This window comes from Podarcis erhardii, assembly GCF_964252035.2.
Source record: "Podarcis erhardii genome assembly, chromosome: 16".
Taxonomy (NCBI): Eukaryota; Metazoa; Chordata; class Lepidosauria; order Squamata; family Lacertidae; genus Podarcis; species Podarcis erhardii.
The window spans coordinates 6,565,506-6,592,240 of NC_138514.1; the positions used below are offsets into that span (position 1 = coordinate 6,565,506).

At 43.5% G+C, this 26,735-nt stretch overlaps 2 protein-coding genes across 2 annotated transcripts in view; both read left to right on the forward strand.

The window, feature by feature from the left end:
- Window positions 1-23,649, forward strand: part of LOC309331837 (uncharacterized protein) — a 52,975-nt gene extending 29,326 nt beyond the window's left edge. Inside the window, 9 exon segments of the mRNA XM_081844343.1 lie at window positions 5,581-5,784; window positions 11,205-11,324; window positions 15,583-15,745; window positions 15,932-15,991; window positions 16,673-16,994; window positions 17,711-18,499; window positions 21,873-21,961; window positions 22,744-22,801; window positions 23,553-23,649. Of these exon segments, the coding sequence (XP_081700469.1) occupies window positions 5,581-5,784; window positions 11,205-11,324; window positions 15,583-15,745; window positions 15,932-15,991; window positions 16,673-16,994; window positions 17,711-18,419 (1,578 nt within the window). The 3' untranslated portion in view covers window positions 18,420-18,499; window positions 21,873-21,961; window positions 22,744-22,801; window positions 23,553-23,649.
- On the forward strand, window positions 112-3,891 carry LOC309331273 (uncharacterized protein). The gene is made up of 4 exons (XM_081843406.1): window positions 112-586; window positions 2,115-2,203; window positions 2,986-3,043; window positions 3,795-3,891. Exons 1-4 carry the CDS (start codon window positions 542-544, stop codon window positions 3,879-3,881), a joined length of 279 nt encoding a protein of 92 aa, XP_081699532.1. The 5' UTR covers window positions 112-541; the 3' UTR covers window positions 3,882-3,891.
- Window positions 23,650-26,735: the final 3,086 nt, after the last annotated feature.

Consider the following 26,735-nt stretch of genomic DNA (forward strand, 5'->3'; position numbering starts at 1 on the left):
GCCCAGAGAGGCCTCCTAAATATGACCTGTTGCATCTGATGTTCGCTCCTTCTTTATTTAGGGAGTCATAGCAGGACTTCTGAAGGAATGCGGATAAGAATATGCTTTAACTTCAAAGGGAGAGAGGAAATGCGCCAGAGTGTTGTGGTCAGTGTAGGATTAGTCGGGTTCATTACTTTGTCCAGTTCCAGTTGCTGCATTTTAAGGAGGAGATAGACAAACTAGAGCAGGAATCTTTCTTGCTGTGGGGGGCCAAAAACTTTGACATGTGGGTGGGGCAACCAGCATGTAAATCACATTCTGCCATTGTGACATCAAAATGTTGGCAAATGGGTTGTCTTGACTACCTCCCAACATAAATTGTGTAGGGTTCCAGGTTGGGGTTCCAGAGTGCAAGGGGCTTTGGCAGTGTTATGCCTTGTAAGCCTCCCTGCATTGCTTCTTTCCTTCTCTTATGTCAGAGATCCAAAGGAGCTTCACGGAATTGCTTTCAAAGCCCTTTGCAAGCCTTCACTGAGCTGCAGCTTGGACAGTAGGAGCGATGGTTGAATGGGAGCCGACTTTAATGGCAACCCTTATTGGGCAGGTGAGCGTGGCTTCTCCAGAATGGCCTCATGGGCAACTGGGACTGGTGGGTCACGTTTGGTCTGTGAGCTGGAGGTTCTGCACCCCTGAACTACAGCATATTCCAAAGATGGTGAGGAGTCTGGAAACCACGTCCTATGAGGAACAGTTGAAAAAGCTGGGCATGGTTATCTTGGAGAAGGAAAGGCTTTACAAACAAGCCTGTAATGCAGATTAGTATTATTCCCATCCTGATTTGTGTAATATAACCACTTTGTAAGTTCATTGCAAAAGCAATATTCAATCCAGGTTCCTAGGTAGCTTTTAAGCCACATTGTGCTGTTCAAGCAATTTATCTAGTACTGTCAGGTGAGCTGTTGGGGACGTAGCTCTATTGGCCAGCAATGATATTTGAGTTTCACATCTGAAGAGCAATAGATTCAAATATAAATACTGATAAAATAAGTAATGTGCTATAGTAATTTTCCACCGATGCCTGCTTCCATAGCTATTGTAGAACAAACCCTGCCATTAAAATGTGTTTGTGCACCATGATTCTTGGCTATCTGTGTTAAGAGTACAAAAAGCAACAATTTGTAAGAATGCATAATACCCTTCTGTTTGGCAAACATATTTTTAGACTGAGCTAAACATCCTAGTTTTTAAAACTGTAAGTCACAGTGTATTACAAAAACAGTGTTTGTAAAGAACTCTTTTAAAATTGTCTTACTGTGAATAATGGCAGCTCTCATACTCAAATATTTAACGTAACAAGTCCAGCAGGCTTACCAAGTTTACTTTGGCAGTCTTGACTGCTTTATACAGCCATGATAAGTATTCAAAGTATGTTAGAAACAAATGTCTTGTTCATAACACTTTACAGTATTGTCAGACTAAACAGCACAAGTCAGAGTTGAAGCACTTTATTAGTTTTACAGATGAAAATTGGGGCTTCAAGGTTTATGTCGGAATCTATCAATTAAGAGGTAGCTCACTAATCAACACCGCACCCTTAACATGTGGACAGACAATGCAAAGATGCAATTCAGACCAGTTAATATTTTTTCGTCTGAAGGCAGGGAGATCTGAAATGTGGATGAAACTGTTGCCAGATCTCAAGACTGGATGCTTATGTATAAAACAGAAACACTTCCCTGTACTGAAAGAATTAGATGTCAATGAGATTATTTCTGACAGGCCTTTTCGCTGATGTGGTAGTACTGTATGTGCTTTTTGTTTTGTTTTTTAAGGGTTATCTTTTAGCCATGCAATAACTTCCTGTAGTTTGCCTAGAAATAGTTTCACCATGCTATCCGCTGTTTTAGGAAATTGGGCCAAATGATGAGCTTTTAAAATGTGAATATAGAACATCGCTCACTTGTGTTCTAGTGCTTTCCCTCCTCTAGTTCTTCTCTTTTGTTTCCTTTCCTGTTTTGATATGTTTGCTTTTAAGGCATGCAATTTCCTGAAAATATTGTCGGAAAATTCCATATTTTGGGAGAAATAGCATGCTTTCCTGGTCATGACTTTCTCCTTTTCTCTCTTTCTAGCTCTGTATCCTCTCCTGTATCCAGCTCCGTTCAAGACTGTTCGGCAGAATTTGTCTTGGTTCATGTGGTGCCTTTCAGGGAGTAAGAAGGTTGGACACACTAAGATGGCATGCTTCTTGGGCTTTAGTGCAGAAACAGTCTCTTCTACAGAGGTCCTCTGACTGTTGATACCTTTTATGCAGATGCCTTCATGGCATAACCTGAAATGGACAAGGTCATGCTGTGGAGCTCTTATACCATAACTCATGAACTAGTAAGGCTTGCTGATGTTGCATGATACCAGAGCATAACAGCACAGGTTAGGTGGAGCTGTTAAGCGATCATGGGACTCGGCTTAGTAGCAGAGCCTTTCCTGTGTCTTGCTGCAAAATTATATGAATATTTGGGGGAACCCATTGCCCTAAACAATGGATAAATTTACAGAACAAAATTAACCCTTTCTTGGCATGGTTCTCATTGATCCTCTGGGGGAGGCCCCAGAAAGCAATTCTGGAGAAACACTTGTTTTGTGAGGGTGCTTATAATTATTACATGATTGTAATCCCCTTTATTGAACCACACTTCCAAGGATTTAACAGAGAACCATGAAGCTCTAGACAAAGTCTGTAAATATGTGACACATGACACATTTTATCTGGCTTTGAGGTCCTGTGACAGAAAAGATGAAATTGAAATTGCTGGCTAAATGCCACTAATATCAGTCTACACACCTACCTGGCATTTTGCTTACACAGAGAACCTGACTCTGTTTAGCTTGAACTGAAAATTAACTATTTTATACGTAACACACCCTGAGACCTTGTGGGGAAAGGGTGGGTAGGAAATATTTAAGCCCCTGATGCTGAACCTTTGCTGTTCTTTATTTGTACAGATGGTACAAGCTTCACTCCAAACCAGGAAAGAAGGAAAAAGAGAGAGATGAGATTGAGGTGGATATCCAATTCATGAGGAGCAACATGACAGCCAGCATGTTTGATCTGTCCATGAAAGATAAGTCACGGACACCATTTGGCAAGCTGAAAGACAAGCTAAAGGGGAAACGAGGCAATGGATTGCCAGACACAGCTTCAGCTATTGTTCCGAGCATTAGTCACTCCCCGGCTGACAGTGAGGAAGAGTCAAATGAGAAAGAAAAGAAAAAAATCAAAGGTCAAGACCTTATTCTCAAATGTTTTAACAGTTGTGTAATTTACAAAGTGTGCTAAGTAGTAAAATGTGCCATTTTTTACAACTTTTTCTTTATAATGCTTAAAGCTGGACTTCTTGTATTATTTAAAGGCAGTGCTTGGAAGCTGTGAAGAAACAGAAGTGTCTTCATGATTGTGCTTAATAGTTGTAAATGAGTAGGGTGCAGGTGGGTCTCAGTGGTCCCCAACCTCAGTGGACTGCTGTTGTTAAGAGCCATCAGTTGATCTAGGGCTGGATTAGGTATTAGTATTTTCAGTAGTATTGGGACTTGGGCTCTCACTATTCTGATGCTGATTTCTTTCTTTTCCGAACCCTCCACAAATGAAGATAACCTGCTTTATCCACCTTCCACCAAATCTCATAAGAGAACAGGTAGTGCAGATAACAAGCAACTAAACCAAATCTCCTCCAGTAACACCAAGAAGGATTTTCAGTAGTACTGTATTGGGACTTGTGCTCTCACTATTCTGATGCTGATTTCTTTCTTTTCAGAACCCTCCACAAATGAGGGTCACAGAAGAGGTCATAGCTCAGATGAGAGCAGCACTGCGGACCTCCGAATCACAAAGGTATCCTTGAACCCTTTTGATAACCAAAATGAAGCCGATATAAAGGTAATTTAAGATATACTATATTTTAAAACCTAATTGGGTGGTCTGTGCCCTGAGTTAGGAAGCTTGTAAATTTATTGGCAGGATTAGACACACTGCAAAGGAGTATAGTCGTTTGGAGACAGAAATGTGTTCAAGTTTTCTAGGTGTACAATTCCCCCTGCCCCTGCTATCCTACCCATCTGGGCAATTTTCTGAGCCTTTTACTGACACAAGTTTAGATCTGTGAGTGGGTATGAATTCCCCAGGCTCAAAACTTGCTATGTTCACCGAAGGACAGTGGCGTAGCGTGGGGTTGCAAGGGGTGCCGGCCGCACCGGGCGCAACATCTGGGGGGGCGCACTCGCCGCCTCCAGAGTCGCCGAAGAGCCTCGGGGCTCAGCTCCTTTGGGAGGAGGGGTCGGGCTGGGCGACCAGGGGGAGCAGCAGGCGCCAGCAAGGAGGTCCGGAGCCGGAGCCTGGCCAGGATCGCGCGCAGGACGGGGCGCAAGAGGGAGGGGAGAGTCGAGCCTGTCCCCCCCGCGAGGACTGCTGCGAAGAGGCGGGAGGGAGAGGAGGCCCCTTGGGAGGAGCGGGCAGGTGCTGGGGCGGCAGCGCTGGGCGGGGGCCGAGGGGTGGGCGCCCCCCTGCGCGGGCATCGCCGCGCCGCCACCGCGGGCTTGGCTGGGCCACCGGCCGAGGGGAAGCACCAAACAAGGCCAGGATCCAGGCCCGCCCCGCTCTCCTTATTTGGCGCCCGGTTCCGGCTCCCGGGTGGCCTCCTCCCACCCGCTCTCGCTACCAGTGGAAAGAGAGACGGAGGCGCAGCGGAACCCGCAGCCTTTGCAGGCGCCGCCTGGCCGGGGGAGGGGAGCGCGGAGGAGCCCCGCGGGGCCTGGGCCCGGCCAGCCGAGCCTCCCGAATTGCGCCCCGCAGCCAGGATCTTGTGGCGAGGAAGGAGCCCAGTCTGCGCCCTCCTTCCCCACAGAGCTGCAGAGGGAAATCAAGGTTCTCCTGCTAGTTACTCTTCTTCTCTTCCCCACACTGCGTTGCAACCGTGCCCCCAGTGGCGGCAGGTTAGGGGTTAGGGGCGCAAATTACTTGCCTTGCCCCGGGTTATGGGGCGCAAATTACTTGCCTTGCCCCGGGTGCTGACAACCCACGCTACGCCGCTGCCGAAGGACATTGGCCTGAAAGGGATTTTTGTTTTCAGATAAGCAAGGTTTAGTGATTTAGTGCCTCCAACTAATATTGCAAATGATCTGTTTGGTGTTTGAGCACAGAACCTGAATTATTATCACTTAACTGAAACAACCACTACTGCTGCTGCTTTGTATTTATTTAGTATTTTTCGCATGTTATGAGGAGGGTCTTATCTTCACTTTTCCATGTTTATTACTGGGAAGAAATAGTTGAAGGCAGGCGTACAGAAACCTTGTATGCACATTTGTCTGCATGCCATAAAAGTACTTACTGGCAAATCCTGAAATTCTAGTTTTTTGTGAATCTTCAGTAGCTTTTAAGATGCTTTGACAGATGACCTCTTTGCTCTGACATCATTCCTGGGATTCCCCAGTAATCCCTGAAACCAAAGGTTTCTATACCTTCCTTCTGATCCTTTGACGCCACCCTTACAACAGTGCTCGATATCAAAATGACTTTAACCTGTTCATTCTTCCTTCCTAAAGAAATATGATCCTTCAGATCCCGCCTACGCTTATGGCCAGCTGACACACAGCGAGCTGATCCAGCTGGTCTTGAAGCAGAAAGATGTGATTGCAAAGCGAGATCAGCAGGTGCGGGAGTTGGAAGACTACATTGATAACTTGCTTGTCAGAGTTCTGGAAGAAGCCCCTAACATTCTTCGAGCTCAAGCTCATGTGAATAAGTTGGTAGCTCAAACCAACTAGGAGGAATAAGTAGGGCAGGCATAGGGAATCTGGCCCTCCCAGTGTGCTTGGACTCGACTCCCATCCTCCTCACGGATGGCCATTGGGAGCCCAAAGGTATCTGGATGACCACATGTTTCTCAACCCTATAAGAGAGGCTTAGCACAAAGCTGTATGTGTGCATGCTTCGCTGTGCCTGTTTTGGTTCCAGTTTCTCTATCTGTATGAACAGTTTCTGAAGTCAGACGACACTTTCCTCAGTTACAAAAGATTCTGTTTATGCTGCTGCATAAATTGCTGGAAGATGTGAATAGTCAGAATTACTGCAATATGATTTCTGCTGCAGACTAAAACAACTGGAGACTTGATTGAAAGGGGAGGAAATGTTGTCTACCATATCTAAAATCTTCAGGGCCTGTGGTGTTTTCACATATCTGTGGCTCCATAATAGCTGGAGCATAAAGTCTGTAAAGGCAAACTTCTTGCGTGTAAAACCAGCATTTAGATACTTGGGCATCCTTTTTAAGCTTGTATATCTCATTTAAATGAACCAAATTGCTTTTTAAAAACTTTATTTTAAGAGGCTTCATGTCTCTTTGCTCCTGCTGGAGCCATAGGCACACTGGCACATGCTTTTGGGAACAAGTATTTTATTGAAATATAGTTTTACTATGTACTAGAAAATGTTTATTCCTGATGGTTATATGGTCCCAAAGTACAGTGGACATTTGTGTTTAATTCATATTCAGTAGGAATGGATCTAGTAACAAATAGTGTTGAGCGTTTTAATAGAGATAGTACAGGACCAGCTTCCAGCAGATTGTGACAATCTTCTAGTTTATAACCTGACCTAAAATTTCCAGGGACCACAGGGCTGCAGCTGGTAGCACAGTGTGCCACATGCAAGAGGGAGTATTGTCACTGGGCAAAATCAGCTGACCATTCTTCATATAGAGGTCTGCTCAGTTGTATACATTTTGATGAGATTTGGGCAATACACAGCAAGGATACCTTGCAATCTGTGCCTTCTAATGAGTATCTGTGACTTACGCAATCCTGACATCGAAATGCTGAATTTTGTGAAAAGTGTGGTACATTGTGAGGGATGTTTCCCCTCGTGCAAACATTTGCTCAGTGCTTAATGTTGAAGGATCTGAATGTATATATTCTACCTTGTTACTCTTGTTACTTAATCCCATTGGGTATTTTTATTTTTTTTACGAAGACCTTCGTCCTTGTGTAATGTTAAAAATAAAGTTATTTAAACTTGTGAGAACACTTGTGTTTCTTTGCGTATCTTCACAACCTTTAAGTGAAGAATGCTGTATGTATAATTCACATTATTGCACACTATATCAGAATGGTTCCTAGGTCCATACTGATAGAAACGATTCTCTGCTGTACAAGGACTGGATTTCATCATGGTAATTCCAAAGTGTGAAAGAAAAAGGGCTTCATATGCAACTGGAACTTCTATTGTGAGAGCTGTTTGTACATGAAGCGTTACGGGTTTTAAGAAGCAGGCATTCCTCACACCAGAGCCAGAGCTGCCCATGCACTTCTTTTTTTAAACCCAAAATCCAGGACTTTTGGTTTAAAATGTAAAATCCCACCCTGCCCTGGATGGCCATGTAGGACCCCCAAAAAAGGACATATGTCAATCCTAGCATAGATCCCTTGTACCTTAGGACCTGATGTGATGAAATCACGACGTCAATAATCACATGGTGGCTTCATTCCAATTATTTTCCAGCCTGTCATCTACTATACCTGCGGGAATACCAGGTTTAGGACATCTCTTTAATGATTCAGAAACCAAGTGCTTTGTGCTGACGACATAATTATATAATAACTGTCAACATGGTCTCCACCCCTGTCAAAACAGCATGCTTTGCACCAGCTCACCCTTCACTGAGCTATAACTACAAGCTATTATGTCTGAGAGTCTCATTAATATCTCTTGGGCACAGCCCTGCAACAGCAGCTATTGCTTTCTTAAGCATGCTGTAGGCTTGCCTGCTTTGCTTCGTTCTGAACTAAAATACGCACATCCAGCAGAAGCCCGCTAGAGACTGGACGTGGAACATAACACAAACTATTTTATTTTATTTTGGGGGGCAATTGCCCGATCGGCCCTCCGCTGCTGCTGCGCCTGAGCAGCTCACACCAGAGCCAGAGCTGCCCATGCACTTCTTGTTTTAAACCCAAATTCCAGGACTTTGGGTTTAAAATGTAAAATCCCACCCCACACTGGATGGCCATGTAGGACCCCCAAAAGAGGACATATGTCTTTTTTTTAATAAATAATACTTATTAAAATTTTAAAGGTTACAAAAAGAAAGAGTAAAAACACCATATCAAACAAGAACAAAACAACACATCACAATAAGGAAGAAGAAGAAGAAGAAGAAGAAGAAGAAGAAGAAGAAGAAGAAGAAGAAGAAGAAACACAGCTAATCTTCCCATAACTTGTCTTTCATTTGCTTGTTTCCTTGACCTCCTCACACCTCCCTTTTTTGTATTCTAGTTCAGTTAACTATTTCAGCAAATCCTTTCCATCTTTTCCACTTTTTGTTCTGTAATTTATCTTAATATAATGTAAGTTTACTTTCCCTCCTTTCACCAATTAACAGTCTATTTTTTCCTAGACCCTTATAACATTTCTGCTAAAACCACATAACTTCATTCCAACATCCTTCTAACATTCATTAATTTTACAATGTTTCTGTAGATAGTCTTTAAATTTCTTGCAATCTTCCTCCACCGACTCAAAAGAGGACATATCTCAATCCTAGCATGTGATCAAATGTTTTGCCAATAAAGACCTAAGCTTCCAATTGCTTGTCCTCATTGGGGCTAGGTGTGCTCAAGGTGCAGCATGATTCAAAATGGTCTGCTACATTCAACATCTATCTAACAGCAGCAGAATGTTTACCTTTCCCTGAATGGCTTGGCAGATACTTCCATTGCCCGGTGAGGTCAGTAGGAATTGAACTGAAGAGACCTTTGCCCTGCTGTGGGGCATTCCATAATTGTGGCATCAAAACTAAGCAGACTAGGGTAGCCCTGTGTGCTGCATTAGAGAGGACAATCCTCTATTTGAAGGTTGTACGTTCCAAGCATGGATTAAAGATAATGAACCACAAGGGAGTGCAGAGGCCTTGAATTTGCCCAGCACCAGTTAATACTTGGACAGCAGCTACACAACTCACCTGATCTGTCCTCCTCTCTATAGGAAGATGCAGAGGGGGTTTTTTAGCCAGAACTCACAGGAACTCAGTTCCGTCACCTCTCAGGTGAGCACCATTGCATTATAAGAGAACAAGGGAGGAGTTCATGGTGAGTTCCAGCACCTCATTTTCTAGAAAAACAGCACTGGGAACCATAGCTGTCAACCTTCCCTTATTTGGCGAGAAACTCCCTTATTCCAGCGCCGTTTCCCGCTGCTGTCCCGGATTGTTGATATCCTGTAAATTTCCCGGGTTTCCAAGGAAGCAGCTCCTCTCCCTCCCTGCCGGCCAGGGAGGCTCCTCAACTGCCTTGCTCACCAGTAAGGAGTCTGAGAACGACTGGCAGGTGGAGCTTGCATGTCTTGTGCCGATCAAATCAGCCGCGTTGCCTGGGGACTCACCTTTGCTTCAGCGCTTCCCAGCCCAGAGGTGACGGTGTGGTTTTCCTTGCTGCTGTATCCCTTTGCTGGGTTGCTGCGCTGTGCGAACCACCGCTTGAGGCTTCGTTTGGCTGCTGGCTGGGCTTTCTGCCTTTGGGCCGGAGGTGCTCTACTGTGTGTGTGTGTGTGTGTGTGTGTGTGTGTGAGAGAGAGAGAGAGAGAGAGAGAGAGAGAGAGAGAGAGAGAGAGAGAGAATGTGTCACTGAAGCTGATAGTAGGAATGCTGTAGCTTCACACACTTACCTTCACACAATGTGTAATTAACTTAGGGAATTTTTTTACTGCAGGATGTCAGTACTTTAGATTTACAAGGGGATCTGAGAGATGAATGGGAGATACGGTTTGTCAGTATTAATGGGACAGCTAAATAGAAACTTAACCCCAAAAGTTAGGACCAAGACCTCAAGGTGGTTGTCACCAATGGAAGCGAAGGCTCGGAAAAAGCTCAATATGGAGGCCAAATGCCCGAAATATTGGGAAATATTGGAACAAGAAGGAGACAAATTGAAATTGCAGAGTTTTGAGAAATTAAAAGATAAAGAGCGAGACCGGCTTCATTATTATCAAATAAGAGAGGCCTACAATTCGGACAAAAAAATTGGCTTCCAGGTGGAAAAATCAAAATTGGAAACAGAACTGTTAGATCCCCAAACTAAGATACTGTCAAGAATGTATAACTTGCTGTTAAAATGGAATACGCAGGATGAAACGGTTAAATCTGCTATGATTAAATGGGCACAAGACATTGGTCATAACATTATGTTTGCTGACTGGGAACAGTTGTGGACCACCGGTATGAAATTTACGGCATGTAATGCCTTAAGAGAGAATATTATGAAAATGATATACAGGTGGTACATGACACCAGTCAAGCTTGCAAAAATCTATCATTTGCCCGATAATAAATGTTGGAAATGTAAAGAAAATGAAGGTACATTCTTTCACCTTTGGTGGACGTGCCCAAAGATTAAGGCTTTCTGGGAGATGATCTATAAGGAAATGAAAAAGGTATTTAAATATACCTTTCTGAAGAAACCAGAGGCCTTTCTCCTGGGCATAGTCGGCCAATTGGTGCCAAAGAAGGATAGAACTTTCTTTATGTATGCAACAACAGCAGCAAGTATACTTATTGCAAAGTATTGGAAGACACAAGATTTACCCACCCTGGAAGAGTGGCAGATGAAGGTGAATTGGCGGAAATGACTGGCAGAATCCGAGACCTGGAGTTGGTGGAAGAAGATTGGAAGAAATTTAAAGACTATCTGCAGAAACATTGTAAAATTAATGAATGCTAAAATGATGTTGGATTGAAAATAAGTGGCATTAGCAACAAAGTTAATAAGAATATGCAAAAATGAATTGATAATGGATGAAAATATAGAGTTATAATATGTTAAGATATAGAGTTAAGATAAATGAAAGTGGGTAAGGATTTGCTGATTTGATTATGTAAATGGGAATACAAAAAGGGGAGGTGTGGGGAGGTCAAGGAAACAAGTTAAGGAGTTTTAAGTTATAAAAAATGGATTTGTTTTTAATTCTTTTTTTATCTGTTTTTTGTTTTTTGTATTTTGTATTTTTATTTTTTCTTTTGTATGTATTTTTGTATGTTTTCTTTTTTCCTATCTTTTTCTTTTCATATGTTTTTTTTGTATTTGGTAAATTTATGTCTTTGCAAAACCTCAATAAATATTTTTTTAAAAAAACAAACAAACCAAAAGTTAGGACCAAGATTCAAATCCTGACTGGGTAGCTTTGCTCACTAGTAACATTGAACCATGAGGACGAGATGGTTGGACAGTGTTCTCGAAGCTACCAGCATGAGTTTGACCAAACTGTGGGAAGCAGTGGAAGACAGGAGTGCCTGGGACAGGTGAGGCTGCTGATCCCTTATTTTGGCTGCTGATCCCTTATTTTCGAGGCTGCTGATCCCTTATTTTCAAATCTGAAAGTTGACAGCTATGCTGGGAATACCGTATGTCATATTGATTCATTTCAATGGGCCTACTCTCAGTAGGTCTAATGTTGGATACAACACATTGCTTTTTTGCTGTTGCTCGCATAATTGTGTTTCTGTTTATCAGAAGAGGCCAGGACTGGTGCAAAACTGCCTCTCCACCTATAACCTCAAAAAATCTTGTCCCTTGTCCCCCTGCCCTCCAAGATTTCAAGCATTGCTTAAATGAGAACGTTTTTGAATTTGTTGTATTTTGGAATTTTGGGGTCCCCTGCTGCAACAAAAATCAGATTTAAGCTGGTTAACACCTTTGTCCCATGGACAAATTTCTAGAAATGTGATGTAGCAACTTTTAGGGAGAGCACCAAGTGTAAAGTAAGGCCGCCATCTGCTGGTTTGAGTATTGCTCATCCATATTTTGTTCATAATAACGTAGCATTAAATTCCCTTGTGTGCAGTGCATGGCTCATAACTGTATATGGTGTGTGCATATGTAAGTTTCTATAGTCCTCCATTCCTTCCTATGAGGGTTGCTGAAGGTTGAGGGCTTGTGCAAGTTAGGCTAGGAAGGGAAGAGAGGGTCTTGTAATACTTCTCTTGGAGATGCCACAGGTCCCATATAGCACAGTTGTGCAATTGCAACCACACAGTAAAACTTTCAGGTTCCACTTGCTGTTGGAAGAATTGTTGTTTACCCATGTTTTAGGTTTACCAAATGTTTTAGGTTTTAGCTGTTTGACTGTTAATAAACATCAGTTCCCCCAAAGTGGAAGCATTTTGCTGCTAGGATTATTTTATCAGGTCTGGGAAATGTGGTGCCAGTTTCACAACCACAGCATGCGGAACTGCACAGCACTGAAGCTATTATCAAAGTGCTAAATGATCGGTCTGATTGTTCTATCCAGAACATGACAGTACTTTCACATAGCACTCTTGAAACACCCTAAAAGAACAGGGCAGAAACTTGCTCTCTGCTTCCCAAGAGGGCAAGACTAGATTTAAGTCACAGAAAGGTAGATTTTGGTTGAATCCAGTTTAAGGCTACAACCTGAGTCAACATGGCTAGATTTGCAGAGTATGTCTCCAGTCCTAAGTGTTGATATTAACATTTCCCCCTATTACATAAGGAGCTGGTGTCTCACCCACTCAAAAATCTACAAGTATTCCAAGGGGAACTTATTTTAAATGAAAAATGCAAAGGAAAGATCAGGAAAGATGGAGTGAAAATGAGGCAAAGGGAGGCTGCTAATAGACGATTTACTACAAAGATGGAAAAGGAAGTCTTCAGCTTTCCTGGTGTTGTTGTTTAATATATATTTTTTATTCAGTTCCAAGAATAAACTCCGAGAAAAGGAGCTTAAAAGGCTGGAGCTTCAGCTCCTTCCCGTTGATCTGACAACCCCTCAGTCCAGACCCAAATGCTCCAGCCTTGGCGAAAAGGCTGGCTCGCCGCATCTCTGACGCCCTCGAGCTGAGCGGCTCCGGCGGAACCTTTGTCCTGCGCTCCCTTGTTTCTTTCCGGAGGCCGCTTAGCGTTGGAGCGCGTCTGGGCCCGATTGCCCCGTTGCCATGGGGATTGCCCGGAAGGAGCGGGTGCCCTCTTGAAAAAGCTCCCCCGGCTTTTTCCGGTGTTGCGAAAGCGGCGGCGAGAAGGTCAGTCAGTCCGCGGAAAGGGGGAAAGAGGCTCCTGGGAGGCTGTCTAGGAGCCAGGCCGGGGTTTTGGGGGGGTGGGGGGGATTTTTGGGGAGGGCATGCAACCCGCGAGCGGCGTGGGCAGAAACCCCCTTCACCTGCCGCTGATTCTGTGAGCACCGCCATCAATCCTCCGCCTCTCCATTGTTAGAAGAATTCTAAGGTCTCCAATATAGACTAAATATGGATCAATGCACACATATGTATATATTTAAACCATGTGTCTGAAATAGTGCGGGAGAGCAATCCTGAGGCCCTTTTGACTCTCCGTGACCTCAAATACTCCTCTGCAGTGAGGGAGGCAAATAGGGAAAGCCTCCCCATTGCCTTTTCGCTTGCAAATCCTGCCTTAAGGGTCTATTGGTGTCTGAATAGGGTGAGCCTGTGACCTGGCTTCAGGAACTAAAGTAGTAACCATCACGAAAGAATGACCAGGCTGCCCAGGTAATGCAATCGGCGACCATTATCAGGTATCCTGGTAGGCAGGGTTTTCCTCCTATGATCTATGTATGACGATTTTGGGGTGCTCTTTGGCTAAGGGGGTTGGGCAATGTCAAGGTTGCTGCACACTTTTGTTGATGGTCTCTCCCTCCTTGGAAGGAGGGGACTCTGTTGCAACAGAAAAATAAATATCTGCCTTGCTTTCCACTGGATTCTGCCTCCATCCATTCTTCTCTGGCCGATCATGAATTTAGGGGACTCAGAGTCCCATGGGGGTGTTGGGAAGCAAAAGCCAAACCCCAATTTTTACATTACCATTATCGAAATCACACAAGTCAGTTTCCCCCTCTTTTTTCTGTGTCCCCTAACCAGCCAGCAGTTCACATCTCTTCCCCTTTCCCGCACTCCAGCTTGCCCTGGCGTTATTCACTTGCCTTTAGGAGCCTCTGGAGAAACAAAGGAGGAGCTTTCCACAACAACTTTGTCTCCGTGCCCTTTTTTAAAATTACGAAGCACTTGTTTAGCGAATGGCTGTAGGGCAAGTCTTGCCAGGCCACCAGAAAAGTGTTTGTGGTGTTAGGTGTTTTCTTAGCACCAAACTCTAATGGAAATGCTGGTGATGCTTCAAATGCGAGAGAAAAACTGCAAGCCCCACATCCTGGCTCCCTCCAGTTTTGGACAAAGTGTGACACCCCACCCCCACCAACAGTCTTAAAATACAGTAGTTTCCAATGACAAGACAGGATCAGGCCCTATGTAATTTGAGCTGAGTACTTTGAGAGCGTTTCCTTCCCCTCCTAATCAAAGCTGCATTCTGCATATCAGAACTGAAGACAGAGCCCCCACAAATCTCTGGTAGTCTTTGTAGCTCTTTTCAGAAATGTAATGCTGTATTGTAGAATCCTTAGACTGATTTTATGATGATACTTTTCAAATGTGAGAGTATGGTAGGCCTTCAAGCTAGGAAACACCTTGATTTTGAGGGAAATAAAAAGACTTTGTTTTTCTGTCTTCTCCATACTTTTTGTCCTATTATGTCTTCTAACATCCCGGCAGTGACTGTGGTTTTCGAATAGAATTTGATATACTTTAATACTTAGTAAATGATAAAAAAAAAAATCAACAATTCTGTGGGTAATTCCAACTGGTTAGGTTGATACTATTCTTTGAACCGTCCTGAAAGCCCTGGGTATAGGATGGTATATAAACTCTATTAATAGTAGTAGTAGTAATAACTAAATGTAAAGGGATCCCTGACCATTAGGTCTAGTTGTGACCAACTCTGGGGTTGCGGTGCTCATTTCGCTTTATTGGCCGAGGGAGCCGGCGTACAGCTTCCGGGTCATGTGGCCAGCCTGACCAAACCGCCTCTGGCGAACCAGAACAGTTCACAGAAACGCCGTTTACCTTGCTGCCGGAGCGGTACCTATTTATCTACTTGCACTTTGACATGCTTTCGAACTGCTAGGTGGGCAGGATCATGGACCCAGCAACGGGAGCTCACCCCGTCATGGGGATTCGAACAGCTGACCTTCTGATCGGCAAGTCCTAGGCTATGTGGTTTAACCCACAGCGTCATCTGCGTCCCAGTAGTAGTAATACAACCAACTAATTTCACAGAGTTGTTGTGAGAATAAAAATTGGGTGGCAAGAGAACCATTATACCACCTTGAGCTCTTCAAAGGATAGGTGGGATATACGGAAAATGTAATACATGGACAACCAGTGTGGTGTAGTGGTTAAGAGCGATAGTCTCGTAATCTGGGGAACCGGGTTCGCGTCTCCGCTCCTCCACCTGCAGCTGCTGGGTGACCTTGGGCCAGTCACACTTCTTTGAAGTCTCTCAGCCCCACTCACCTCACAGAGTGTTTGTTGTGGTGGAGGAAGGGAAAGGAGAATATTAGTCACTTTGAGACTCCTTAAAGGGAGTGAAAGGCGGGAAATCAAATCCAAACTCCTCCTCCTCCTCCTCTTCTTCTTCTTCTAATTAAATAATACCAAAATATCAGTGACCAACTGTGGACCTGATTTATGCTTTCAGGCTGCTAAGATGTCGAGCCAAAAGAAGTGTCCAGACTGTGGCTCCTTGGAAATTGTAGAGGACTCTCATTATGCTCAGAACCAGCTGGTGTGTGCAGACTGTGGCTTCATTCTGACTGAAGGGCTTCTCACAACCACATATGCTGATGAAGAACATTTACAAGGTGAGGCTAAGAATAGCAAAATAGCTGAAAACTCTTTGTATCTTACAAAGACATAGGATTTGAGATACGACTTGCAAGCAGTTCTCAAATATAGACAGGCCCTACACCATTCAACAGTTTAAAAATGGGTGCATGTTTGAGAGCTTGGACCAAAGTTTGGCTGATATCTGTGTTTTTATCTCATAGAAGTCACATATTCACGGAGTACTGGTCAGAATGAGCAAACGAGCCGTTGTGTACAGCGAGGTACGTATTCTGCACTACTCTTTTGATGCTTTGTGGAAATTAATGTGCCTGTCATCCACAAGAGCTGCATTGTTCCACTTTCTAAAAGCAAAGAGAAAGTTGCATTTTTAAAACAGTCTTACCTATTTGCTGTGGGACCAACATCAAAACAACCTATTTTAGAGTTTTAGAGGTGCATAGAGTCCAGAGTTCAGTTTGATTGCCTGATCAAATCTCAGCTGAATCATTGACAGACTAGTTAACCCTGGACCAGTCTGTTTCCATTACCATTAAATGGCCATTATAATTGTGTGTACAGCTGCAAAAAAATATAAATCAATACATACCTAAAAGCCAAATTAAAATCAACTATGAAGTTGAAACAGCAATACTAGCAGCCATTCTCAATTAGAGCCCCCAAAGACTTTCATTTAAAAAAGTTCTCCATAATATCCAAAAAAAGCCAAAGTAGGCTTGGTTTGGACGCTCCAGTTACACTACCACAATTGAAAATATGTTTTCCATGATTGCCACCCGTCTAACCTCTGAAAGTGGGAGCATGTGAAACAGAGCCTCCACAGATTATCTTAGTATATGGGCAGCTTCATACAGGCAAAGACCTACCCTGCGGTTAGATTTGTCACTGATAAATGTGTATGTGGAAACATTTCTTAAGTACTGCTGTGGTATTTTCCCCCACAGGAGTCAAACGTGTTCGGGATCTCTGCAAAGTTCTGCGCCTTCCTTCTCTGTTTGAAGATACAGCCGTGTCCTATTACCAGCAGGCAATCAAACGTCCCTGCTTCAGTTTAGTCAGCTTGGAGAAGAAGGAGATGCTTGTGGGCTGTTGCGTCTTTGTGACCTGCCGCCAGCACAACTGGCCCCTGACCATGGGCACAGTCTGCCTGCTGCTCTATGGAGACAAGGAGTTGTTTGCAAAGACCTATCTACGCTTCCTGAAGGAACTGGCACTGGATGTGCCTACTCTCAGCTTGATGGATATGGTGAAAACCCACCTCAACAGGTATGTTGAAGTTCTTATGCCCTTTCCTTGACAATACTTCTCAAAGTTGGTGTGCAGTTTCCATCGTTCAGAGACAGAATTTACAAGTATCATACGGACTGTGTGGTATATTGATTGGAAGGCCGATGAAACAGCAAGCTTCTTAAAGTTCAGCAGGGATGGATGTGGTCAGTGCTTGGATGTGGGAACCCTGTATGTGCTGTGTGCTTCCATCATGGAAGAAATGGGTATTTTCATATGTGCATGTATACTCCAGCTCCCTGATTTCTGAGATTTCATCTGAGGCACTTCAGGCAGTTCCAGGCTTTTCTCTTTAGCCACAGGGGCAGCAAACTTCCTTTTTTAAACAAATAATTCTCAGAATTGTGAATTCTTCTCCTGCTACCAATCCCGGAATTGCTTGGAAATCCTTCCTATTATCATTAAGGGCAAGAAGCCAACAAACAGAATTTTGTTGAGCACAAGTTAGGAAGAGTGTAAATTCAGTGCTGTCCATATAGTGCTGGTTAATGGAAGATGCTTGCCTTTTTGATTCAAGCTGCTCAGCTTGCCTTTTTGGTGTCCTTGGAAAATGCAGGGCCTTCTGCCCTTTGCCCTTTCACAGGATGCTTTATTTTGCTCATGTCCCTCTTTCATCTCTTTGTCTTCTCCATCCTGCCACATCTCCCAACCCAAGGCAGTCTATCTAATGGCTTGTTTGATTTTCATCTTTCCAGCTTCAAGATTTTCCAGAATTCACCCAGCGTCCCGACTAAGTTTGTGGAAGAAAAGGAGCAGCTGGTGGCAAGGACTATGCAGATGGCGGAACTTGCCAGCGACACGTGGCTGGTGACCGGCCGGCACCCCACCCCCATAGTGACCGCAGCAGCCTTCCTGGCTTGGCAGTCTCTCCGGCCTGTCGATCGCCTCACTTGCACCCTTTCTCAGTTCTGTAAGCTTGCTGGTATGGAGGCTCCCCGGCCAGCCCACCAGAGACTGAAGGAGCTGCATAACATCCTCCTGCAAATGGCTTCTCAGCTGGGCTGGTTGCGAGTGCTGAAAGTGGACCGTCGGAGCGTGGCAAAGCACATCGGTGACCTTCTGCGGCACCGCCGTGTGCTTCTACAGGCTGCCTTCCGCATCGTGGATACTACGGAAGACCGTGACCTAGAAAACTCAGCAGCTGCGCCACTGCAGCTAATAGAGGAGAGCGCTGCAACAGTAGAAGAGGCCTCCCTCTCAGGAGAGAAGCAGAAGTTCAGCAAGCGGAAACCTTTGCTCCCACCCTGCGTCTTGAACCCTGCAAAGAGGCTACGAACTCCTGAGCTAAGCCTTGAAGATTCTGCTATCACTGGGGACGAGCCCATTTTAGACAGTGAGATAGAGCAGTATATCCGGACGCCAGAAGAAAAGGAGATGTTTAGCAAGGCTCAAGCGTGCCTGTGACCTCGAAGCTGCAAGTGATTCAGACAGGCTTGCAAGCAATAGCCTTCTGATACATATTTTGCTCTAGGAGGCTTAGTTTGGTAAGAATAGAGTTTACACTTCCAAAGTTAATGCTAAATACATTACTTCTGGCAAATGAGCCATCATAACCACTAGAGGATTGTGAAAATTTGTGTCATGGGCTTTTTAGACTTGTCTACTTATGTACTGTCTGAAGCAAAGGGATTCATTGGTTCCCAGATGTGATTCCCCCCCCCCTCCTGTCCCACTAAGACTCTCCTGCATCCTTCAGGCATGGCTCCTTCCCCCCTACTGTGGTAATAATTAAAGACAGGTTTGGGTGGCCTGGATAACTTTGGTTACTGGTAGGGACCACTAGGAACTAGTTGGCGAGGTTGTGTGATTATTTTCCTTCAACTCTGAGAAGAGGTATAGGAAGTGGCCACATTGCAGTGGTTTGCATGCTGTTTAGGACAACTTTTGGTGTAAAGATTGGCGTATCTCTGGGTGAGAAGTAGTATCCACTCTTGAAGGGTTGGGTGGAGGCAGTCAGCCAGCCTGAGCAACAAATACCTCTTTGAGTTGGCGTTTGACTTGAATGAGTGTTTGCCTGGTCTACTTATGGTCCTCATAGTTAGGCATGGGAGAGTGGAAGAGAAGTGTGAAAATCTAATTGGAAGTTGTTTCCGACATGCATGCTTTAAACCTAGATCCAGAAGAAAAAGTTTTGGCTTTGCAAGCATCTCTTTATAGAACATGGTATGGTGGTTCCTGAATATCATACCCGTGTCACAAGATAGGTGGTGAGTCAGTCACTCTGATTAATGGAGCTACTTAATTTTTGTCCCTACATGCACACGGTGAGGAGAGAGCGAGCGGACGAGCAAGCGAGGGGCCTTGGTGGAGCTCCTGCTGCCAGGGGCAGTCTACCTGCCGGGGCGCAGGTCGCATGCGTGGAGGGAGGGAGGGGGCTGGTGCCAGGCGCTGCCCAGAGAGGCCTCCTAAATATGACCCGTTGCATCTGATGTTCGCTCCTTCTTTATTTAGGGAGTCATAGCAGGACTTCTGAAGGAATGCGGATAAGGGTATGCTTTAACTTCAAAGGGAGAGAGGAAATGCGCCAGAGTGTTGTGGTCAGTGTAGGATTAGTCGGGTTCATTACTTTGTCCAGTTCCAGTTGCTGCATTTTAAGGAGGAGATAGACAAACTAGAGCAGGAATCTTTCTTGCTGTGGGGGGCCAAAAACTTTGACATGTGGGTGGGGCAACCAGCATCTAAATCACATTCTGCCATTGTGACATCAAAATGTTGGCAAATGGGTTGTCTTGACTACCTCCCAACATAAATTGTGTAGGGTTCCATGTTGGCGTTCCAGAGTGCAAGGGGCTTTGGCAGTGTTATGCCTTGTAAGCCTCCCTGCATTGCTTCTTTCCTTCTCTTATGTCAGAGATCCAAAGGAGCTTCACAGAATTGCTTTCAAAGCCCTTTGCAAGCCTTCAATGAGCTGCAGCTTGGACAGTAGGAGCCATGGTTGAATGGGAGCCGACTTTAATGGCAACCCTTATTGGGCAGGTGAGCGTGGCTTCTCCAGAATGGCCTCATGGGCAACTGGGACTGGTGGGTCACGTTTGGTCTGTGAGCTGGAGGTTCTGCACCCCTGAACTACAGCATATTCCAAAGATGGTGAGGAGTCTGGAAACCACGTCCTATGAGGAACAGTTGAAAAAGCTGGGCATGGTTATCTTGGAGAAGGAAAGGCTTTACAAACAAGCCTGTAATGCAGATTAGTATTATTCCCATCCTGATTTGTGTAATATAACCACTTTGTAAGTTCATTGCAAAAGCAATATTCAATCCAGGTTCCTAGGTAGCTTTTAAGCCACATTGTGCTGTTCAAGCAATTTATCTAGTACTGTCAGGTGAGCTGTTGGGGACGTAGCTCTATTGGCCAGCAATGATATTTGAGTTTCACATCTGAAGAGCAATAGATTCAAATATAAATACTGATAAAATAAGTAATGTGCTATAGTAATTTTCCACCGATGCCTGCTTCCATAGCTATTGTAGAACAAACCCTGCCATTAAAATGTGTTTGTGCACCATGATTCTTGGCTATCTGTGTTAAGAGTACAAAAAGCAACAATTTGTAAGAATTCATAATACCCTTCTGTTTGGCAAACATATTTTTAGACTGAGCTAAACATCCTAGTTTTTAAAACTGTAAGTCACAGTGTATTACAAAAACAGTGTTTGTAAAGAACTCTTTTAAAATTGTCTTACTGTGAATAATGGCAGCTCTCATACTCAAATATTTAACGTAACAAGTCCAGCAGGCTTACCAAGTTTACTTTGGCAGTCTTGACTGCTTTATACAGCCATGATAAGTATTCAAAGTATGTTAGAAACAAATGTCTTGTTCATAACACTTTACAGTGGTGCCTCGCAAGACGAAATTAATCCGTTCCATGAGTCTCTTCGTATAGCGGTTTTTTCGTCTTGCGAAGCAAGCCCATTGACAGCTTAGCGGATTAGCGCTATTAGCGGTTTAGCGGCTTTTAGCGGCTTATAGCGGCTTATCAGCTTAGCGGATCAGCTGATAAGCGGCTTAGCTGCTTAGAAAAAGGAGGGGAAAGGGGGGAAAAACCCGCAGGAACTCGCAAGACATTTTCGTCTTGCGAAGCAAGCCCATAGGGAAATTCGTTTTGCGAAGCGCCTCTAAAATGGAAAACCCTTTCGTCTAGCGGGTTTTCCGTCTTGCGAGGCGTTCGTCTTGCGGGGCACCACTGTATTTTTAGACTAAACAGCACAAGTCAGAGTTGAAGCACTTTATTAGTTTTACAGATGAAATTTGGGGCTTCAAGGTTTATGTCGGAATCTATCAATTAAGAGGTAGCTCACTAATCAACACCGCACCCTTAACATGTGGACAGACAATGCAAAGATGCAATTCAGACCAGTTAATATTTTTTCGTCTGAAGGCAGGGAGATCTGAAATGTGGATGAAACTGTTGCCAGATCTCAAGACTGGATGCTTATGTATAAAACAGAAACACTTCCCTGTACTGAAAGAATTAGATGTCAATGAGATTATTTCTGACAGGCCTTTTCCCTGATGTGGTAGTACTGTATGTGCTTTTTGTTTTGTTTTTTAAGGGTAATCTTTTAGCCATGCAATAACTTCCTGTAGTTTGCCTAGAAATAGTTTCACCATGCTATCCGCTGTTTTAGGAAATTGGGCCAAATGATGAGCTTTTAAAATGTGAATATAGAACATCGCACACTTGTGTTCTAGTGCTTTCCCTCCTCTAGTTCTTCTCTTTTGTTTCCTTTCCTGTTTTGATATGTTTGCTTTTAAGGCATGCAATTTCCTGAAAATATTGTCGGAAAATTCCATATTTTGGGAGAAATAGCATGCTTTCCTGGTAATGACTTTCTCCTTTTCTCTCTTTCTAGCTCTGTATCCTCTCCTGTATCCAGCTCCGTTCAAGACTGTTCGGCAGAATTTGTCTTGGTTCATGTGGTGCCTTTCAGGGAGTAAGAAGGTTGGACACACTAAGATGGCATGCTTCTTGGGCTTTAGTGCAGAAACAGTCTCTTCTACAGAGGTCCTCTGACTGTTGATACCTTTTATGCAGATGCCTTCATGGCATAACCTTAAATGGACAAGGTCATGCTGTGGAGCTCTTATACCATAACTCATGAACTAGTAAGGCTTGCTGATGTTGCCTGATACCAGAGCATAACAGCACAGGTTAGGTGGAGCTGTTAAGCGATCATGGGACTCGGCTTAGTAGCAGAGCCTTTCCTGTGTCTTGCTGCAAAATTATATGAATATTTGGGGGAACCCATTGCCCTAAACAATGGATAAATTTACAGTAAAAAATCAACCCTTTCTTGGCATGGTTCTCATTGATCCTCTGGGGGAGGCCCCAGAAAGCAATTCTGGAGAAACACTTGTTTTGTGAGGGTGCTTATAATTATTACATGATTGTAATCCCCTTTATTGAACCACACTTCCAAGGATTTAACAGAGAACCATGAAGCTCTAGACAAAGTCTGTAAAAATGTGACACATGACACATTTTATCTGGCTTTGAGGTCCTGTGACAGAAAAGATGAAATTGAAATTGCTGGCTAAATGCCACTAATATCAGTCTACACACCTACCTGGCATTTTGCTTACACAGAGAACCTGACTCTGTTTAGCTTGAACTGAAAATTAACTATTTTATACGTAACACACCCTGAGACCTTGTGGGGAAAGGGTGGGTAGGAAATATTTAAGCCCCTGATGCTGAACCTTTGCTGTTCTTTATTTGTACAGATGGTACAAGCTTCACTCCAAACCAGGAAAGAAGGAAAAAGAGAGAGATGAGATTGAGGTGGATATCCAATTCATGAGGAGCAACATGACAGCCAGCATGTTTGATCTGTCGATGAAAGATAAGTCACGGACACCATTTGGCAAGCTGAAAGACAAGCTAAAGGGGAAACGAGGCAATGGATTGCCAGACACAGCTTCAGCTATTGTTCCGAGCATTAGTCACTCCCCGGCTGACAGTGAGGAAGAGTCAAATGAGAAAGAAAAGAAAAAAATCAAAGGTCAAGACCTTATTCTCAAATGTTTTAACAGTTGTGTAATTTACAAAGTGTGCTAAGTAGTAAAATGTGCCATTTTTTACAACTTTTTCTTTATAATGGTTAAAGCTGGACTTCTTGTATTATTTAAAGACAGTGCTTGGAAGCTGTGAAGAAACAGAAGTGTCTTCATGATTGTGCTTAATAGTTGTAAATGAGTAGGATGCAGGTGGGTCTCAGTGGTCCCCAACCTCAGTGGACTGCTGTTGTTAAGAGCCATCAGTTGATCTAGGGCTGGATTAGGTATTAGTATTTTCAGTAGTATTGGGACTTGGGCTCTCACTATTCTGATGCTGATTTCTTTCTTTTCAGAACCCTCCACAAATGAAGATAACCTGCTTTATCCACCTTCCACCAAATCTCATAAGAGAACAGGTAGTGCAGATAACAAGCAACTAAACCAAATCTCCTCCAGTAACACCAAGAAGGATTTTCAGTAGTACTGTATTGGGACTTGTGCTCTCACTATTCTGATGCTGATTTCTTTCTTTTCAGAACCCTCCACAAATGAGGGTCACAGAAGAGGTCATAGCTCAGATGAGAGCAGCACTGCGGACCTCCGAATCACAAAGGTATCCTTGAACCCTTTTGATAACCAAAATGAAGCCGATATAAAGGTAATTTAAGATATACTATATTTTAAAACCTAATTGGGTGGTCTGTGCCCTGAGTTAGGAAGCTTGTAAATTTATTGGCAGGATTAGACACACTGCAAAGGAGTATAGTCGTTTGGAGACAGAAATGTGTTCAAGTTTTCTAGGTGTACAATTCCCCCTGCCCCTGCTATCCTACCCATCTGGGCAATTTTCTGAGCCTTTTACTGACACAAGTTTAGATCTGTGAGTGGGTATGAATTCCCCAGGCTCAAAACTTGCTATGTTCACCGAAGGACATTGGCCTGAAAGGGATTTTTGTTTTCAGATAAGCAAGGTTTAGTGATTTAGTGCCTCCAACTAATATTGCAAATGATCTGTTTGGTGTTTGAGCACAGAACCTGAATTATTATCACTTAACTGAAACAACCACTACTGCTGCTGCTTTGTATTTATTTAGCATTTTTTGCATGTTATGAGGAGGGTCTTCTCTTCACTTTTCCATGTTTATTACTGGGAAGAAATAGTTGAAGGCAGGCGTTCCAAAACCTTGTATGCACATTTGTCTGCATGCCATAAAAGTACTTACTGGCAAATCCTGAAATTCTAGTTTTTTGTGAATCTTCAGTAGCTTTTAAGATGCTTAGACAGATTACCTCTTTGCTCTGAAATCATTCCTGGGATTCCCCAGTAATCCCTGAAACCAAAGGTTTCTATACCTTCCTTCTGATCCTTTGACGCCACCCTTACAACAGTGCTCGATATCAAAATGACTTTAACCTGTTCATTCTTCCTTCCTAAAGAAATATGATCCTTCAGATCCCGCCTACGCTTATGGCCAGCTGACACACAGCGAGCTAATCCAGCTGGTCTTGAAGCAGAAAGATGTGATTGCAAAGCAAGATCAGCAGGTGCGGGAGCTGGAAGACTACACTGATAACTTGCTTGTCAGAGTTATGGAAGAAGCCCCTAACATTCTTCGAGCTCAAGCTCATGTGAATAAGTTGGTAGCTCAAACCAACTAGGAGGAATAAGTAGGGCAGGCATAGGGAATCTGGATGACCACATGTTTCTCAACCCTATAAGAGAGGCTTAGCACAAAGCTGTATGTGTGCAATGTCTCGCTGTGCCTGTTTTGGTTCCAGTTTCTCTATCTGTATGAACAGTTTCTGAAGTCAGACGACACTTTCCTCAGTTACAAAAGATTCTGTTTATGCTGCTGCATAAATTGCTGGAAGATGTGAATAGTCAGAATTACTGCAATATGATTTCTGCTGCAGACTAAAACAACTGGAGACTTGATTGAAAGGGGAGGAAATGTTGTCTACCATATCTAAAATCTTCAGGGCCTGTGGTGTTTTCACATATCTGTGGCTCCATAATAGCTGGAGCATAAAGTCTGCAAAGGCAAACTTCTTGCGTGTAAAACCAGCATTTAGATACTTGGGCATCCTTTTTAAGCTTGTATATCTCATTTAAATGAACCAAATTGCTTTTTAAAAACTTTATTTTAAGAGGCTTCATGTCTCTTTGCTCCTGCTGGAGCCATAGGCACACAGGCACATGCTTTTGGGAACAAGTATTTTATTGAAATATAGTTTTACTATGTACTAGAAAATGTTTATTCCTGATGGTTATATGGTCCCAAAGTACAGTGGACTTTTGTGTTTAATTCATATTCAGTAGGAATGGATCTAGTAACAAATAGTGTTGAGCGTTTTAATAGAGATAGTACAGGACCAGCTTCCAGCAGATTGTGACAATCTTCTAGTTTATAACCTGACCTAAAATTTCCAGGGACCACAGGGCTGCAGCTGGTAGCCCGGTGTGCCACATGCAAGAGGGAGTATTGTCACTGGGCCCAAATCAGCTGACCATTCTTCATATAGAGGTCTGCTCAGTTGTATACATTTTGATGAGATTTGGGCAATACACAGCAAGGATACCTTGCAATCTGTGCCTTCTAATGAGTATCTGTGACTTACGCAATCCTGACATCGAAATGCTGAATTTTGTGAAAAGTGTGGTACATTGTGAGGGATGTTTCCCCTCGTGCAAACATTTGCTCAGTGCTTAATGTTGAAGGATCTGAATGTATATATTCTACCTTGTTACTCTTGTTACTTAATCCCTTTGGGTATTTTTTTTTTTTTTTACGAAGACCTTCATCCTTGTGTAATGTTAAAAATAAAGTTATTTAAACTTGTGAGAACACTTGTGTTTCTTTGCGTATCTTCACAACCTTTAAGTGAAGAATGCTGTATGTATAATTCACATTATTGCACACTATATCAGAATGGTTCCTAGGTCCATACTGATAGAAACGATTCTCTGCTGTACAAGGACTGGATTTCATCATGGTAATTCCAAAGTGTGAAAGAAAAAGGGCTTCATATGCAACTGGAACTTCTATTGTGAGAGCTGTTTGTACATGAAGCGTTACGGGTTTTAAGAAGCAGGCATTCCTCACACCAGAGCCAGAGCTGCCCATGCACTTCTTTTTTTAAACCCCAAATCCAGGACTTTTGGTTTAAAATGTAAAATCCCACCCTGCCCTGGATGGCCATGTAGGACCCCCAAAAGAGGACATATGTCAATCCTAGCATAGATCCCTTGTACCTTAGGACCTGATGTGATCAAATGTTTCACCAATAAAGACCTAAACTTCCAATTGCTTGTCCTCATTGGGGCTAGGTGCGCTCAAGGTGCAGCATGATTCAAAAATGGTCCACTACATTCAACATCTATCTTACAGCAGCATAATGTTTACCTTTCCCTGAATGGCTTGGCAGATACTTCCATTGCCAAGCCATTCAGGGAGTCTGCGTACGTCGGGGGCGTGGAGCTTGCATGTCTTGTGCAACCACTCACTTCCCTGTGCTGTGAAGCAGGAATGTGCCGGAACCAATTGGGATCAAGACTGTGATTCAAACTTAATAGATCAGGAAAAGACTGAATCACCTGATGCAGCAGCACTGAGATGGAAAGGCAGGGGAAGCATGGTATGTTAAATGCTTCAAATGAGATCTCAGCTATGATCCCAATGCCCAAATTGGGGGCCAATAGAGGCATCTGTGGCTCAAAC